The sequence below is a fragment of the Heterocephalus glaber genome, unplaced genomic scaffold, assembly GCF_053883595.1.
Source record: "Heterocephalus glaber isolate CG9 unplaced genomic scaffold, H.glaber_assembly_v1.0 deba00001764, whole genome shotgun sequence".
Lineage (NCBI taxonomy): Eukaryota > Metazoa > Chordata > Mammalia > Rodentia > Bathyergidae > Heterocephalus > Heterocephalus glaber.
In genome coordinates, this window is record NW_028258461.1 from 10,998,127 (window position 1) to 11,015,329 (window position 17,203).

The 17,203-nt window shown below is 37.2% G+C and overlaps 1 protein-coding gene across 1 annotated transcript; it reads left to right on the forward strand.

Moving 5' to 3' along the window:
- Positions 1–29: 29 nt before the first annotated feature.
- On the forward strand, positions 30–11,588 carry Mmgt1 (membrane magnesium transporter 1). The gene is made up of 4 exons (XM_087202138.1): positions 30–286; positions 3,411–3,463; positions 5,807–5,910; positions 8,390–11,588. The coding sequence occupies exons 1-4, from the start codon at positions 208–210 to the stop codon at positions 8,547–8,549; spliced, it is 396 nt and encodes a 131-aa protein (XP_087058264.1). The 5' UTR covers positions 30–207; the 3' UTR covers positions 8,550–11,588.
- Positions 11,589–17,203: the final 5,615 nt, after the last annotated feature.

The window sequence follows — 17,203 nt, forward strand, 5'->3', positions numbered from 1 at the left end:
CGGACCTTTCTCCGTGTGACTTTCCCTTCTTCCCGGCATTCCTGTTTCCGCTTTCTCGGTGCTCTCCGGGTTCTGCACCACTAAGGTGCTTCGTGCCCGGTGCTTCAGTAACGTCATCTCTCTGCGCCGCGCGGACACCCGCCGGTAGAAGGGGAACCATTCCGCCGCCCTTCCCCTCTTTTGTTGGCCTGCTGCTCCTTCCGAATCATGGCGCCATCGCTATGGAAGGGGCTAGTAGGCATCGGCCTCTTTGCCCTAGCACACGCCGCCTTTTCCGCTGCGCAGCGTAAGTGCCCGGGGGACGGGGACCTCTCGGGCGGAACCTGGGGCTGTGTGTGGGCTCAGCTCTACTGGACTGGCGGGCGGAGGGTCCGAGGAATGGTCCCTTGGGACCTTAGAGCTTCGGGTGGCTCCTAATAGCGGTGCAGGGTTTGTAATTTGCGGGGTGTGGGGCACCTGAGATTGCAAGAAGTTAGGAAGGGGTGTCTTGGGAAAGGGTTCAAAGCGGAGTCTGTCTAGGAATCTGGGGCAAGGGATGTCAGATCCAGCATAGAGTGTAGGGAACAGGGAGAGGGGACGTAACTGGAACCTCTGCAGTAAATCCTAGTCTCCTGCGAGCCACGGCAGCACAAGGAGAATTGACTTATTATACAGGAAAGGTAGAAAAAAATGAGACTTTGAGAAGAAACTGAGCTTTGGGCCCAATCAGTGCTGCTCTGGGCGGTAAAGACGAAAGCCCCGGAGCTTGCCACACCTTTTATTCAGTACGTCGGGAGAAACAAATGTAACAAATGACTTGCAGAGAGTTCAGTACATCCAGATAAACAAGGTGTAACAAATGGGGAGGGGGGTGGCGGCGGAAATCCAAGAACAATGAGGAACTGAGTAGATGAAGATTTTGTTCCTCCCAGGATGCCTTCAGCTGGCATAATCTGGTCCTGGAGCATCACAGCATCTCCGGGCCATTGAGATCTTAGCTGTGGCCAGAGGCCAAAATGGAGTTTTGTCTCGAAATCCCATAGCTGGCCTGTAGGCAGAAGAACTAGGCCTAATCAAATGATTTTTTCCCCAAAATGTTGTGGAAATGCTCCCGACAGTAGAGCAGATCAGGCAAAGCGTGGGATTGAGGACTTCGCTCTTGGCCTCATGACAACTAGGTGGGCAGTATTTTGGATATTCCTGGGCTATCCAGCCAGTGACTGAGACGTTAAGGGGCAGATTGCCTCAAGGAGGAACTGTGATGCTGTCTGAGGAAAGAGCACTGGACAGCGAGCCTGAAAGCCTGGTTTTTAAGAACTTGCTTAAACATTGAATCTGTGTGACCTTGGGCAAAAGAGATGTACTGCACTGCATTATAAAATCCAGTTTCCTGTAATTGGTTGAAGTTGTTCCGAGGGTAGGTGCTATGGTTACAAGTGATGCCCCAAGGGAGTTCATAGGGTAGTGGAAAAACAAATGACTTAAGCAATAATCACAATAAAGTGATAGAGACATTTTAAAAGTATTTAAGTGCTGAGCATGATGGTGCACGCCTGTCATCCCATCCCTCAGAAGCTGAGACTGGAGAATCGCCGCGAGTTCGAGGCCAGCCAGGGCTACGTAGTGAAACCCTGTCTCAAAGAAACAACAACCAAAATGTATATAAATGGGCAGTAATTTGGGGGGAAGGAAGTGGGTGTTTAGGAAAGTATCCTAGAGCCTTGCTGCTCAAAGTGTGGCTACAGATTAGCATCATGGGTGCCACCTGGGAGCTGGTTAGAAGGTGCTCAGGCCCCACCTCCCACTTTTTGAATCAGTGTCTGCATTTTCAGAAGATCTCCAGGTGGTTTTATACACTTTAGTTTGAGAAGCACTGTCCTGGAGGAGATAAGATATACTGGAGTACTGTGTTATTTTCTACAATAAGCTTTAGTAGTAAAGTTATGTGATCATAGAGCAAGAGGGCCCTTGGAGATCACCAAACTCCAACCCCTTCGTGTTACAGATGAAGAAATGCCTGCCTAAAGGTAGTATTAGAGTCAGATATAGGCTTCATGAAAACAAGAAAGCTGGCTGGAAATGGAACAGACAGTAAGGAGGTTAGTCCAAATCTTATTTTTGGTATTGATTTGATTTTTCTTTTCTACCTGTCCTTACAACCTCTGTAAATTAAGACTTAAGAATATATCTTTAAATGCATTCTCTGGTAAGAAAAAGTCTATACACATCCACTCAAAACAATTTGTAATTTCATATCCAAAGTACATTAAATAAATGACTGTCCCAGGTTCATCTAGAATTAGGATTTTGTACTTTTATGTTTGAAGTGATGAGCATGCCTTGTGGATTTGTCACTACTACGAGATCTCTTTGTAATTCTCACATTGGTTACAGACTAATACTTATCTTTGAGACTAATTATGTCATGTCACATTGTGGCAGCAGATGACACACTGTGGCATTTTGGTATACTATGGTATTTTGGCATCATTTTTGCCATAAAGACATTTCTTTAAGCAGTACACCAATCCTGCACTGAACCATGTGGGTTTGTTGTTTTGCAGTGCTGAGGATCAAACCCAGGGCCTTATGTATGCTAGGTAAACACTTTACCACTGAGTTACAGCTCCAGCTCTGAACCTCATTTAATCCTCACATTATTCCCATTTTACTGCTAGGAAAATTCGGACAATGAAAAAATACTGCATTTGTTGGGTGCTAAGACACATTCCCCTCTCCCACATTTTAACACTAAAATTGAAGTACATATCACAGTTACTGAAGATATATTAACTTGAATGTAATATAATAAATTGCAGTAAATTGAAGAGCTGGTCCTATGATCCAGGTTTTACCAGCTTCCAAATCCCGATGCTTTTCCTTTTATCCCTTCCTGCCTCCAGAGGCGGCAGCAGAATTATAATTAAGTAATAGTAGAGAAGAAATTGATGTCTTAGAATTCTTATCTCACCACTCCCCCCAGCATGTTCTCTCAAGAGAAACGTTTCCATACGGTATTACCTTCTCTTCACTATATGATGGCAGCAGAATTCAGAATTAGGGTTTTCTGTAGACTTATTAATTTTTAAGTAATTTTGATTTCTTTGACCACTTAGTAAAAAGTTTCAGAAGTTTCTGGTTTTACTGTAGTAATGAAAGAGAAATTATGCTTAGGTATTTCTGCCTCATACTTACCCATCATCTATCACTCTTACCCCACTTGACAAGGTGACAAAGCAAGTCATGATGAGAATAAAATATCTGTAGTTTGTTAAGATTGCCTGCCCTGGAAGATAGAGGTTTTGAGGAATCTGGGATTAGCATTACTTTGTGTAGCATCTAACTTAGCCACTTTGGTATATTGATTTGCTTGCATTTTAAGAAAGAAAAATGGGCTACAGATTCCTTAATGGTGTGCTTCTGGTTTATAGATCGTTCTTATATGCGATTAACAGAAAAAGAAGATGAATCACTGCCAATAGATGTAAGTTGGTCATTTATATTCCATTAAAATATATTTTTAAAAATTAGCTACTTTGCTTATGATAATTTTTTACTGATTTTTATTCTCTTTAACATTTTGCAAACATGAAATAACATCCCTAATTTTCATCACTCTTTGTAAAACCCAGATTTGGAAATCTTAAAAGATTTATCAGTTTGGTTTCTAGGACTGTAGTTAAAATAGTCTTTCTAGGGGCAACCCATTTACTGATCCCCCTTTTTTTTTTTTTTTGGTACCAGGGATTGAACTCAGGTCCTTGCGCTTGCAAGACAAGTGACAGAGCCACTGAGCTAAATCCCTGGCCCTACTGATCCCCCTTTTGTCTCTCTTAGACAGAAGCTATCTTTCTCTCAATAAATTTTCCTACTCTTAATAAAGTAAAATAAAATAAAATAGTCTTTCTAGAAGTTGCTCAGTCCACAATATGAAATAAACTTAAACAGTTGATTATTTAGCTTTATGGGTTTTTTTTTTAGAAAAGTTCCTAAAATTTAAAAACAAACTACGCTCGTAATTGTATTTAGGACACTCAGAGGTGATCAAACTAGAGAAAAACAAGAAGGTTTTTATTAAGTTAAAAATATTCATATTCCAGCCTCACTCACATTTTTATCTTCATTGGCTTGGTATTTCCAAAAGTAGGAAGTTCTTTGTAACAGATTCAAGCAATAAGTGTAAACATTAAAACTGACTACACAAAATTAAAACAAAAAACTGATCCCATTCCTCAGTAATTTCAATTCTGTTCCTAATAGTTTGAAGTATATCCATACTTCATGAACGTTATCCTTTATGTATATATAGCTTTACCTAGTCAAAACACAAGTTTTCTTTTAAAAAGTTATTATGCATGTGTATATATGTATAATTTTATAATTAGCTTTTTATTACATGATTTATCTTGAACAACTCATAGATTTACCACATTCTTGTAGACATTGCTTTATATGAAAAAAGTCTCCTTGGTACATAGGAGGTTGGAGTGCAAACTGGTATTACATAGTATATTAGTTTTTAATTTAGAATAATAACTTGTGGCTAATTTTGACTTTTGTTGTATATAATTGAGGATTTGAGATGTGACTATTAACTTAGTCTGTCACCTTTGCTTTTTTGTGGATACACACTCATTTATATCTATGTGAAGTGACTTTCTTCTGATTAAAATTGGAAAACTTTAAAAATTCAGAAAATCACCATCAAGAAGATATGCTTGTAATTCTTTGATGCTTAATTCCAAACATTCAACACTATTGTTTCTACAACCTCTTTGGAAAGTAGTATGGTATTAGCCAGTAAACATGTGCATACTCGAAACAGAGTAAGAATGTTCATGTAGACATTGTAAAAATAACAGGAAACAATCTGAACACATGTCTAGCAACATTGGAATGGAAAATTTGTGGCATTTTTGTATGATGAACTACAGTGAAAATGAATGGATTCCAAGTGCATACTACATCAGGCATGAATCTCACAAACATAATGTGGAAGGAGAACAGCTAGACCTAAAAAATACACTGGAGTCCATTTAAAGAAAGTTCAAAATGGGCAAAAGTAAACACTATGTTTCAGAGATACATATATAGCTGTAATACTTATTAAGAAAAAAAACCTGATTAATATACAGTCGGAGACAGTATTTTTTCCAGTACTGGGGATTGAACCCAGGGCCTCACGCTGAGCTCCATCCCCAGTTGTTTTTATTTTGAGATAGGATCTCGTTAAGTTGCCCAGGCTGGGCTCGAATATGCAGTCCTCCTGCCTCAGCTTCTCAGATTGCTGGGATTACAGGTGTTTGCTACCGTGCCCAGCAAGAAAAATAGTTAACTTTGAGAGGGAAGGTGAAAGAAACAATCAGAAAGGGACACATTGGAGCTTGACAAGTACTGGGAATATTCTTATTTCCTAAGTGGGTGGTGGGTAAGTGGTGTCCTTTTATTTCTTTTCTTTGCATAGTGCCTGTCTGTGTTGTGTATTCTATGATATTGAACAATAATTAAAAAATTCTTAGTTGCTTTTAGAACCAAGTAATATTTGGTAATTAAGTGGTTTGGTACCATTCAGTACTCAGTGATTTTGTTTATTTGAGTGTGTTTTAAGTTCGTTTTTTGAAGCAGCAGAAGTATTTTTGCAGCCAAGCTCCAGGATTTACAGAAGATTTTATTGTATCTGAGTGCAAATCATTTCAAGTGAGAATCGACCCCTTGATGAGTGGCGCTGAGAGGACTGCCCATTGGAAGCCATGTAGAAGGGGAGAGATTGTGAATGTCTCATATAGTATTTGTGCACTTTTGGTAATCTCAATCTTTATGCTCACAGATAGTTCTTCAGACACTTCTGGCCTTTGCAGTTACCTGTTATGGTATAGTTCATATTGCAGGGGAGTTTAAAGACATGGATGCCACTTCAGAACTGAAGAATAAGTAAGTCTTTCCCTTTTCAGAGGCATTTATTTGTATAGGGATTTGCTTTATTTATATAATCTACAATGTATGTATTCTGGTACATAAAAATTTGGTTTTTTTATATTTTGATTGTTCAGTTTATATGGGTAATGGGGTAAAAATATTGAGGCAGTATTTTATATGATAGGAAGAATCCAAATTGAATGCCTGACTATTGATAATAGAATAAGGTATTAGTTTGTGCTATTTACAAGTTGCTTAAAATTATTGTTTGGTTCGATAGATGGAAATAGATACAGATAATTTCTCCGAAGTTTTAACCAAGCTCCCTCCTTCCTTCCCCTTTCTTTCTTCCCTCTTCTCTCCTCTCTTATTTCTCTCCTGCTTTTCTTCCCTTTTTCTCTTTCATACTTTCATACCAACTTAGTCTTTGGAAGAATAAGGCATTTGCTGTTTTCTCTCTCACTTGAAACTGATCTGTGGCATAAGTTTTGCCTGCAAGCCCTTTTCTTTTTTTTTTCCTTTTTTTTTTTTTTTGCAGGGAAGGAAGAAGCAAGAAGAACCACCCAAACCAGGGGCATAGACTGCCCAGGCTTGGCAGTGGTCTCTGGGAGCAGCCTCTATCAGACAAAGAATAGGGTGCCTGGTGTACTTGCAAAGTCTGGGGCCACTGGACGCACTGCCCAGGGTCCTCCTACTCCTATCCACCCGCAGCATGGCTCAAATTGTAGGCACTATTCATTAAGGGAAATGAGTAATATCTCAGCAATATTTGTACATTTACTTTGGTGCTTTGAGGGATATGAGGCCTTCCTGTCTTCTTGGTCTCCTCACTGTGTGTTAGGCTGGTCTGAAGGGAACAATCCTCTCCACTGTGCACAAGACCTAGGAGTTCTGTCTTTTGTGACCTATGTCCCAAGAAGCAAGTCTCTCTGGAGAAGCTTGCTACTCTGCTTACAGCTGTCTCCAACTTCTACTGGAAAAGTTCTAATAAATAAAACCCTTCTCCATTGAATAAGGCCATGCCACACTATCTGACTGATATGTCAACTGTTCATCCCTGTGTTTCAAAAGAAGAAACTCCTCTCTGGCTCTCATTCTCCACTACTCCTCTTGGTTTAGGGCAGCAACCTCATGGGGAATGAGTGCAGGCTGGATGTCAGGTGGGATGGCTGCCTGGGGTAGTGCTCCTTGGGAGCAACACCAGAGAGTGTGTGGATCTTTTTTTTAAAAAAAAAAAAACCTATTTTATTTTATTATTATTATTAATTTTTTTTGGTCCTGGGGATAGAACTCAGGTCCTTGCGCTTGTGCAGCAGGTGGCGAAACCACTGAGCTAAATCCCCGGCCCTGCAAGCTCTTTTCTATCCCAGGGTTAAAGAGTATTATTCTGCTTGCTTTTTTCTCCTGCACTCCTAAGCTGTTCTCATGGGCTTTGTTTGCTTTTCTTTCTCACATTTTACTTTACGTTGGTTTAATTTCATCTCTAGACTTCATCTCTCTTCGCGATCCTGAAAATACAAGCCTTATATAGTTTCTTTTTTTCCAGTACTGGGGATCGAACTCAGGGCCTTGAGCTTGCAAGGCAGGCACAGCGCCACTGAGCTAAATCCCCGGCCTCTATATATTTTCTTAGAAGTGTTCACAGTAAACACTTATGTGGTAGAGGGAACTCATCCCAGCTTTCACTTTTACTTCATCATTTACATTTTAAATAATCACATATTCCACCTCTCACTTTGTATGGGGGTATGCTTGGATGTTTAGGGGATCTGACTTTGGAATTTGAGTTTTTATGAAAGGAAAAGTTCTCTTGTTCTTTCCAGGAAAATAATACATAAAGGTGAACGCTAAGGCCATATACCAAGGTGTTTGTGAACTTATTTTAGACCATATCACTCTGACTGGGAAAGAAGAAAGGCTACTCTACTATCACTATTGCTCTTACAAATAGTCTACCAAGAATCACAGGCAAGGGGTCAGGAAAGAAAGAAGTAAAATAGAACAACATCAGGTAGCTTGTAGCAAAGTATAACAGTTTGGCCAACAGGATGTATGGAGAGCCAAAAGGAATTTTTTGTTGTACTTAAAAGATTTTTAGAAAACAGATCTGTGAAGTGGTCATATGACTTGAATAGTGAGGGTCAAATGAGAGTAATCATGGGTAGAATCTATGTACTGGTTTTTAAAAGGCTTTGGCATTAGATTTCAGAGATGATTCAAGTTGAGCAAGTATTTGTGTTACTATTTATAAGCATCCAGAAAGTGTTAACTGAATAACAAAAATTTGAGAACTTTATGCTAGTTTTCCAGGTTTCTCATTTTCTTTGTATAGTAAAAAAATGAGATCCAGTATGATTATCATTTACAGTCTGATTTTATAACTTATTTAAAAATATAACCCATATCAAATTCATAATTCATTAGAAGGCTGCATATTTTCAAGTAGGCTTTTATAAAGATTTATCTAAAATTAATGCTTTTTTTTTCTTTTAAGGACATTTGACACTTTAAGGAATCACCCATCCTTTTATGTATTTAATCATCGTGGTCGTGTACTGTTCCAGCCTTCGGATACAACAAATTCTTCAAACCAAGATGCATTGTCCTCTGACACATCATTGAAGTTACGAAAAGTCGATTCACTGCGCCGTTAAGATTTTTACAAATTGTAATATCAGGACAGGACAGGACAGGACAGAACAGGACACAGAGCTGAATGTTGGAGTTTGGGGTGTGAAACACTCCTCCCATCAGTATTTATATTGACCTTTCAGACCTAATTTAAAAAAAAAATCTATGCCCCTGTTTGTACACTGTTAATGAGATTGTTAATGAAGTATACATTATCTGTGAAATGGGTCTTTGATCTTTCGTATAGGGAATTTTTTTCATTTGAAACAAATTTGCATCTTTTGTAAAAGTCACTATTTTGAACACATGAAAAATGATGGTGATTTTTGTGATTATTTATTTTCCTAGGTTTCTTTTGCACTACAGTTTTTAGGAATCTTTTTTTGGAGATACTGTGTGACTACTGCATTTTGTAACCTGAATTACAGTAAAATGGTCTTCAGTTCTTTTCAAATTCTGAAATGATGACTTCTCTTTTTCTTACGGTCCCTAAAAAGTGGTTCTTCTTTCACAGATATTTGCCAGTTTTTAATTTATCCATGACTTCTCACCCCACCCCGCTCCCATATGCTTTCTAACAGCTGTCTTATTTGATCACTTCTCTGAGATCATTTGCAGTGAGCAATTTTTATGTCAGAAATTCTGTCATAGCAAATATATTTAACAGGCTCAGCTTGCTCTAAAGCTTCTTGTGTTCTCTTCAGTTAGCTGTAAAAACTTTCCCCAATTATATAGTGTTACGAATAGTGGAAGATGACTAAAAAGTCATTTGTGATTTCATTATCCTTCCTATGTAGAAGAATAGTAATCAGTGAGAAAAAGTGATTAAGCCAGTTTAACTTATTCAAAGTCTTTGTTAGTCTATTTAATACTAAGATAGTAAATTAGTGAAAATAAAGGAAACGACTCATTAACGTAAAGGCAGATGTAAAGGAATCGGACCAAATATATTCTAAATATTTGGAACTAATATATTTGTTTAGAAAACTAAGGTCATTGAAGAAATTGTTGTCTAGCTTCTGATTTATAGCAGGCTTACCATTTTCCATCTTCCCTGTATGGTGCTAAAGGTGAAGATGAGGATAAAGAGTTGAATTTTTTCAGAAACAGTAATTTTACTCTTAGTGAAATTTGGCTAGCTCTTTGGGCCAAGCAAAACAAAACGAAACCTGCAGGAAGCTCAAGTTTATTTTTTTTTAGAAAACATTGCTTTTGTTGAATTGTGCAGGTATAAAAACATTACTTTTGTTGAATTGTATAGGTGTAAAGGGAATAACTGTATGCCAGTTTGAAAAGCAACTATGCTTTGGGCAAGAGTCATATGATGCCCATATACTTGATGGCATTTTTTAATTAGAAATGAATCGAGCTCTTCTGTCCTGCCTGGTAATGCACAGCCCCAAAGGACAAGATTATTTTGTCATTGGATTTTTATTGTTTTCGTTTACCCGCCTAATCCGTGCAACAATGACTCTGCTCTCTAAAGAGAACAAAGTTAGCATCTGTTGGTAACTTAAGATAAGTTAGAAATGTGTTAAAAATATGAAGTCAGGGATTATAGTGATAATAATGAAGTCAAAATACTGTGCGAAAAAACTAGCCTCTGCTATCAGGCTCGTCTGTTGTTTCCTCAGGTACGACTTGATTCGGGAGAGCTTCCTGTTTTCTTCTCTTTTGGGGCTGTCTTCCTTTCCTAATGTGTTTTTGGGTTTTTGTTTTGTTTTTTTGGTACTGGGGATCGAACTTGGGAACTTGCGCTTGTGCGGCAGGTACCGGAACCACTGAGCTAAATCCCTGGCCCTCCTAATGTGTTTTTGTAGTACTGTTACTGAGATACAATTCACATAGCTTGCAATTCACCTTTTTAATGGGTACAATTAAATGATTTTTTTATTCACAAGGTTGTGCAACCATGAGCACAGTCAAATTTTTAGGATATTACATTACCCCCAAAGGAGCTCTGAACCCGGTAGCAGTCGCCTCTTATTTTCTTCCAGTACCCACCCCCAGCCCTAGGCAGCCATGTCTTTCTTTCTTTTTCTATAGCTCTGCCTATTCTGATTATTTAATATAAGTGGATTCATATCTAATCTTTGGTGACTGACTACCCACATAGAGTTTTCTGTGTGAAATGAAAAGTTCTCATCTTGAAAACTTATTACAGTGAAAGGAAGTGGTTGGTAAACCAGCAGATTTAATGAGGGAGGGTCAGTTACCTAGTAGGTTTCTGAGTTAATCTTATGCTGAATAGCTTTTCCTTGTAGCCAAGCAATCATGATATACTACTGCTTATAATATTTTGGATAGTTTCTAGAACAGTTATTGAAATCTCTCTTTTTCTGCCCAGTCAGGATAATCCTGCTAAAAGTGATGCCAAATAATTTGGCAAAAAATTGACATAGCAGTTTTCAGGTATGTGTAACTTTGCTATGCTAGCAGCTTGTATACCTTGGGCCAGATGAGCGCCCCAAATTTCTTCTTAAATTTACACCAGTGAATTTCTGTTGTCTGTTTTAAGTATGTACTATAAGACTGAAGGTGATTTGAGTGCATTGTAACAGTGCTAAATGTTTTAAGTATGGAGTTTTACTTACAGCACTACAAAATAGTCCATTTCTGCCTAGGGTAGTTAAAAACAATATAGTGATATGAACTAATTAAGCCTGCAGTTGACTCTGATTTCAGTAACAATTCAGAAGTATGAAAAGTGCGCACCAATCAAAGTTCCCCAGAATATAGGGAGACTCCTTAATAATCAGGCAACCAGCCAAATACTATGGGCCAGTGGCCCAGCAGCAGAAAATGCAGATCTGTGAACTGGAGGCATATGCTCTGTGACTCCCTACTAATTAATTGTTTCCTAAGCATTGTGGCTTATTCTTGATTGGCATGACAGCATCTTCCTGGTTATATGTGGCCTGTTTCCATGATGTATTGAGTAGTGTTGTTTGTTGTGAACATCGATGCCTGTAACACCAAGCTAAACACATTTCTTTGGATTTGTTTCCTCTCTTTAAATTATCTTTCCCTGTGTAATAAATAAATGATTGTCTCACCCTGTTTTTGGTAGTGTTTTCTTTGTTTTTTGTTTTTACTTTTTATCTCGTTTCTTCTGCTTCTCTGTCCCCAGAAAAATGTAAGAGCTAATTTTATGACTATATTTTTTCTAGTGTATGTTGGTGTTTTCCTAAATTCAATGGATACTTTAACTGTACATGTAAAGTCTTGTTGTAATTTTGTTTTTATAGCCCACATAGAATGTTAATTTCATATTTGTGTTTATAAATCATCAAATGCCCTTTGCACTGAGCTACATCCCCAGCCCTTTTAAAGTTTGAGGCAGGATCTTGTTAAGTTTCCCAGTGTCTGCTTGAACTTGCAGTCCTGCCTCAGCCTCTGAGCATGCTGGGATTATAGGAGTGCACCATGACGCCCAGCCAAGAGTTGATCATGGAGCAGCAGTCCCTAATCATTCCATCACAAAGTTTGTTAAATAGTCAAAGTGCCTGTTAAATTGTACTTACCAGGAAATCATTGTGATTAAGGCATCAGGGGCAAATCTAAAGCTTAATGAAAATTCAAGGGGAAGTTCTAGATTGTAAAAGTTAGCACTTAGCTACAGTATTTTGAAAACACGACCAGTACTCAAATTTACCTAATATCTCAAAGTAACCTAATCAAGTGTTCTTTAAAGAGAGGGAAAAGTTGATACATGCATGTGGCAAAATGATCAGATGGTACAGAAAGATGTAAAGTTAAAACTCCTGCCCCCGTCCCTCCTACCAAAATACTTAACCTCCACAGGTAACCAGCTTCAAGTGTTTTGTATTTCTGTTTGTCAAAAAATAAAACATTTTTTTTTTGGTACTGGGGATTGAACCCAGGCCCTTGAGCTACATCCCCACCCTTTCAATTTAAAATCTTGAGACAGGGTCTCTAAGTTGTCTAGGGTGGGCTAGAACTTGTGATCCTCCTGCCTCAGCCTCCCAGAGTCTGGTAGTATATGTGTGTGCCACCATACCTGGCAGCAAATAATGCACTTTAAAAGTTAAAATAATGGAATCAGGCTATATACACTTTTCTGTACCTCGCTCTTTTTTTACTACTTGTGTTTTATAAGATCATTCTGTATCACTATATACAGAAATATTCTTTTTAATGACTATGATATTCCAATTTGTTGTAAATGTTTATTGATGGACTTTTTGGTTCTTCCCAATATTTTATTCTAAGTCATATTGCAATAAACATACTTGTATGTTTAATGAGATTATGTCTACAGGGTTAATTCCTACAATGGAATTGCTGGATCAAAAGGTATTTGTCATTTTCATTGTATAGCTACTGCGGAATTGTCCTACAGGAAATTTTGCCCTGTATACTTCCACATCTACTGTGATTATTTACCAGACCCATGCCAATCCTGGTTGCTAAACTTTTTAAGTTTGATCACCTGAAAATGAATAAATGGTTTCTTTTATTTTAATGAAGGTCTAATGCCTTTTAATGGGATTGGAACATATCTTTTATGTTTATTGGTCACTGATATTTTCTCTGAACTGTATGATCATGTTCTGTTTTCTAGATGATTTTTAGGTTTGAATAAGCTTTCTGAAAACTAAGAACATTAGTCCATTGCCATTTGTTTTATAATATTTCCCTCAGTTTCATTTATTTATGCAGTTACATTTATCAGTCTTTAGGGCTTTTAGGATTTTGCCTTGCTGAGAAAGGCTTTTACATTTCAGAGTAAATTTAGCATATTTTCCAGGACTCTCAAGGTTATTTTTTAACCTTTAAATCTTTATTTGAAATTTATGTAGTAGGAATGAAGGATTCAGCATTTTTCTTCCCCAAATAAGTCTCTAGCTATCCCAACCCCATTTGTTGATTTTCCACATTGAAAAAGCCATTTTCACTCCTACATTGAATTTCCAAACATATTTAGTTCTGTTTTTAGACTGCAGTCGGTTGCCAAAAATGCTGCTCTTAAATATTTTCAGTTATTATACATTTTCTTACTTGGCATTGCTAGTTCATTATTTCCAGATTGGTTTTCTTTTTTTGTTTGTTTGTGTGGTTTTTTTTCTGGTACCGGGGATCAAATTCCGGTCCTTGCGCTTAAGCACCAGGCGGCGAAACCTCTGAGCTAAATCCCCAGCCCGCCAGATTGGTTTTCATTATCATTTTGTCTAAATCTCAGATCATATTAATATTTTTCCTAAAATTTTATTTTGTAAAACTTCAAACCTACAGAAATGTGAAAAAATAGCGTGATAAACATTTCGTTCAGAGTCATCATTCAGAGTCACCATTCCTAACATCTTGCTAGTGCCTTTTCTTTCACCAAATGTACTTTTTCCCCCTTCTTAATAATTTTTGTTAAGTTGCAAAATGCTTCATGCCATCCCCAGCTATGTAAGCATGCCTCTCCTCCAAGTGCGAAGAAGACGTTTTCCCATTTGACCATACAATATTCTCACAACTAAAACAGCCACCCTCCCGCATTGCTTCATATTCAGATTTCTCCATGTGTTGTCAGAATAACTTTTACAGCTGCTTCCCCAAGGTTCATAAATTACGTTGATCAATGTGTATCTCTTCAACAATCCCTCTACCTCTTTTAGAATGTCATTTTTCTAAATAAATGTTTTTCTTAGAACTATTTTACTTAACAGCAAACGTAGGAAGACAGTACAGAATCCCCATATACTCATGCTCAGTTTCCCCTATTATTAGCTTGTTAGCATAAGATGTTTGATATAACCAATGACCTGATATTAATACTTTATTATTAACTAAAGTCCATACTTTATTCAGATTTCCTTGGGTTTTACCTAATGTCAACTTTGTGTTCTGGGATCTCATTGACAGTACCACATTACATTATTGATTTATTTATTCGTTTATTTTTTAAAAATTCTTTTATTGGTACATTTTAGGTATACAACACATTTACATTTCTCATTGGGAACTTGTACCTTTACATGAATTACATTATTGATCATGTCTTGGCCCCTCTGGGCCACGACATTTTCTTAGATTTGCTTTTTAAATTTTAATTTATTTTATTTTGTTTTTGCATTGGAGATTGAACCCAAGGCCTTCACACTGAGCTACATTCCCAGCTCTTAATGTTTTTCTTTTTTCTTTTGAGACAGGGTCTCCCTAAATTGCCCAGGCTGGGCTTGAACACAAGATCCTCTTGCCTCGGTCACTGAGAGTGCTGGGATTACGGGCATGCAGCACCATGCCCAGCTGATTTGTCTTATTTTTGATGATCTCGACAGTTTTAAGAACACCCATTTTTTTGTTTGTTTTGGTACCAGGGATCCAACTCAGGACCTTGTGTTTGCAAGCCAGGCGGTGGCACCAATGAGCTAAATCTCCAGCCCATCTCAACAGTTTAAGGAGTACTGTTTAGGTATTTTGTGGAATGTTCCTCTACTGGGATTTGTCTAATATTTCCCCCATTATTAGACTAGGATTGTGTGCTTTGGGAGAGAAGAACACCAAGGTAAACTGCCATTCTCATTACCTATCAAGGACACATATGAGATAAGATCGAAATATATGATGAATGTTTAAATAGAAAAAAATTATTTCAGTAAAGGAAACGTTGCCATTCATCCCCCTTGGAGTATCCCCCATCACTTCAAACATGCTTATCCCATCCTTCTGGCCACTTTCTGAAGCAGTTCTGGAAGTCCTCTTGTGTGTCTTTACAGGGTGTAATAAAGAGGATCTGGGGAAGGGAGAAGAGAAAAGGATGAGGAGAAAAAGGGAGTAAAACTGATCAAGAAGTGATATGTATATGCATTAATTTCCTGTAATGAATGTAATTGTTATGTATTTCAAACATATACCAATAAAAATAATTTTAAAAATAGCCTTTATGGTTAAGCATGGAGGAGAAAAAAGAAGTGATCCACACATTTGGAAAAAAAATCAAAATACCCTGAAGAAAGTTAAAATAAATGTCAAATATGACAAATTTTATTTGTAATGGTAAATGAGGTAAAACAAAGTAGCAATAAATTTTTTATTAAAATCTTGAAGGAGGCCATGAGAAGTGCTAAGTGGTTGCAAAAAATAACATTTTTCATTAAAACAAATAAAAAATGGTGTGAGGAAGTAATCACAGATTGCTAATGGTCCCAGTTCCATATTGGCATAATCTATCCACTTGTGATTGGCAATTGCACCACTGAAATGTATCCAATTTCTACAAGTGCATGGAATTCTTTCTGGGTTCTGCTATTCTATTTCATCATTCAACATGTGAACCTTCTCATTGCACCATCTTTATTACTAAAGATTAATAAAAAGTTTTAATAGTAAGGCAGGTCCTCCTAAATTTTGTTCTTCATGCCTATATTGATTATTCTTGAGAATTTATGTTTCTTTATAAAATGTTTTGGTGGTACTGCGGATTGAATCTAGGGCCTTTGGACTCACCTACATTCCTAGCCCTTTTTTATTTTTCATGTTAATGCAGGGTCTCACAGAGTTGCTCAGTTGCTCAGGCTGGGCACCAACTTGCAATCCTCCTGCCTAAACCTCCCAGCGTGCTGGGATTACAGGCATGCACCACCGTGCATGCTTCTATATACATTTTAGAATCAGCTTGTCAAGTTCCATGAGGCAAAAAACTCTGCTGGGATATTTATTGCAATTTTGCTACATTTATACATTCAATTTTGGGGGGAAAGGACACTGGGTCTTCCTATCCACAGTGTAGCCCTCCATTTAAAGTCTTCTCTGATGTGTCTCAGTAAAGCTTTGTAATTATCTGATTACTAGTTTTATACATGTTAAATTATATTCATTATACATTCACGTAACGTACTCAACATATATTCCATACATATTTTATATTCTACATATAAGATGTATAAGTCTGTATATCTTTATATATTTGTCCTTCATGTAGTTTTGTTAATGTTATCTTAAAAAGTATATTTCCTAGTTTTATTGGTGTGGTTATATAGAAGTACAGTTAATTTTCATATGCTAATTTTTATATATAGTTACCATTAAACTTTTTGTTAGTAGACTACTTCGAGCTATTATTTTAGCCAAATGATTTATTTTAGGGTGCTAGCTAGTAATTGTTGTAATGCAGTGTTGAATAGAAGTGGTAATAGTGAGCATCCTTTTTTTGTTTTTTATCTTATGAAGTATAATTCTAATTTTTAACCACTAGGAATAATTCACTTAACAAATGTGTTTAATTATGTCCTTCATTTCATCGCATGTGCTTTCTACATCCATCAGGATGATTTTCTGCTTTTGTTGTTGTTATTGGTTTTGTTATTGCTTTAATTTTTTATTATCTTCTCCAATTTTATTACTGCAAAATTGACAAATAAAATTGTGTATTTTTAAAATATAGAATGTAGGGCCAGGGATTTAGCTCAGTGGTTCTGCTGCCTGCCTCGCAAGTGCAAGGACCCAAGTTCGATCCCCAGTACCAAAAAAACAAAAAACAAAACAATAAAATATAGAAAATGCTTTTTGACATATATTAAGTCAAGCTAATGAATATATTCATCACCTCACATACTTATGTGTAGTGAGAACATTTACATCCCCCTTAGCAATCTTCAAGTATACATTATTATAACTATAATCACCACAGTGTACATTAGACCTCCAAGACTGACTTGCTTCGGTG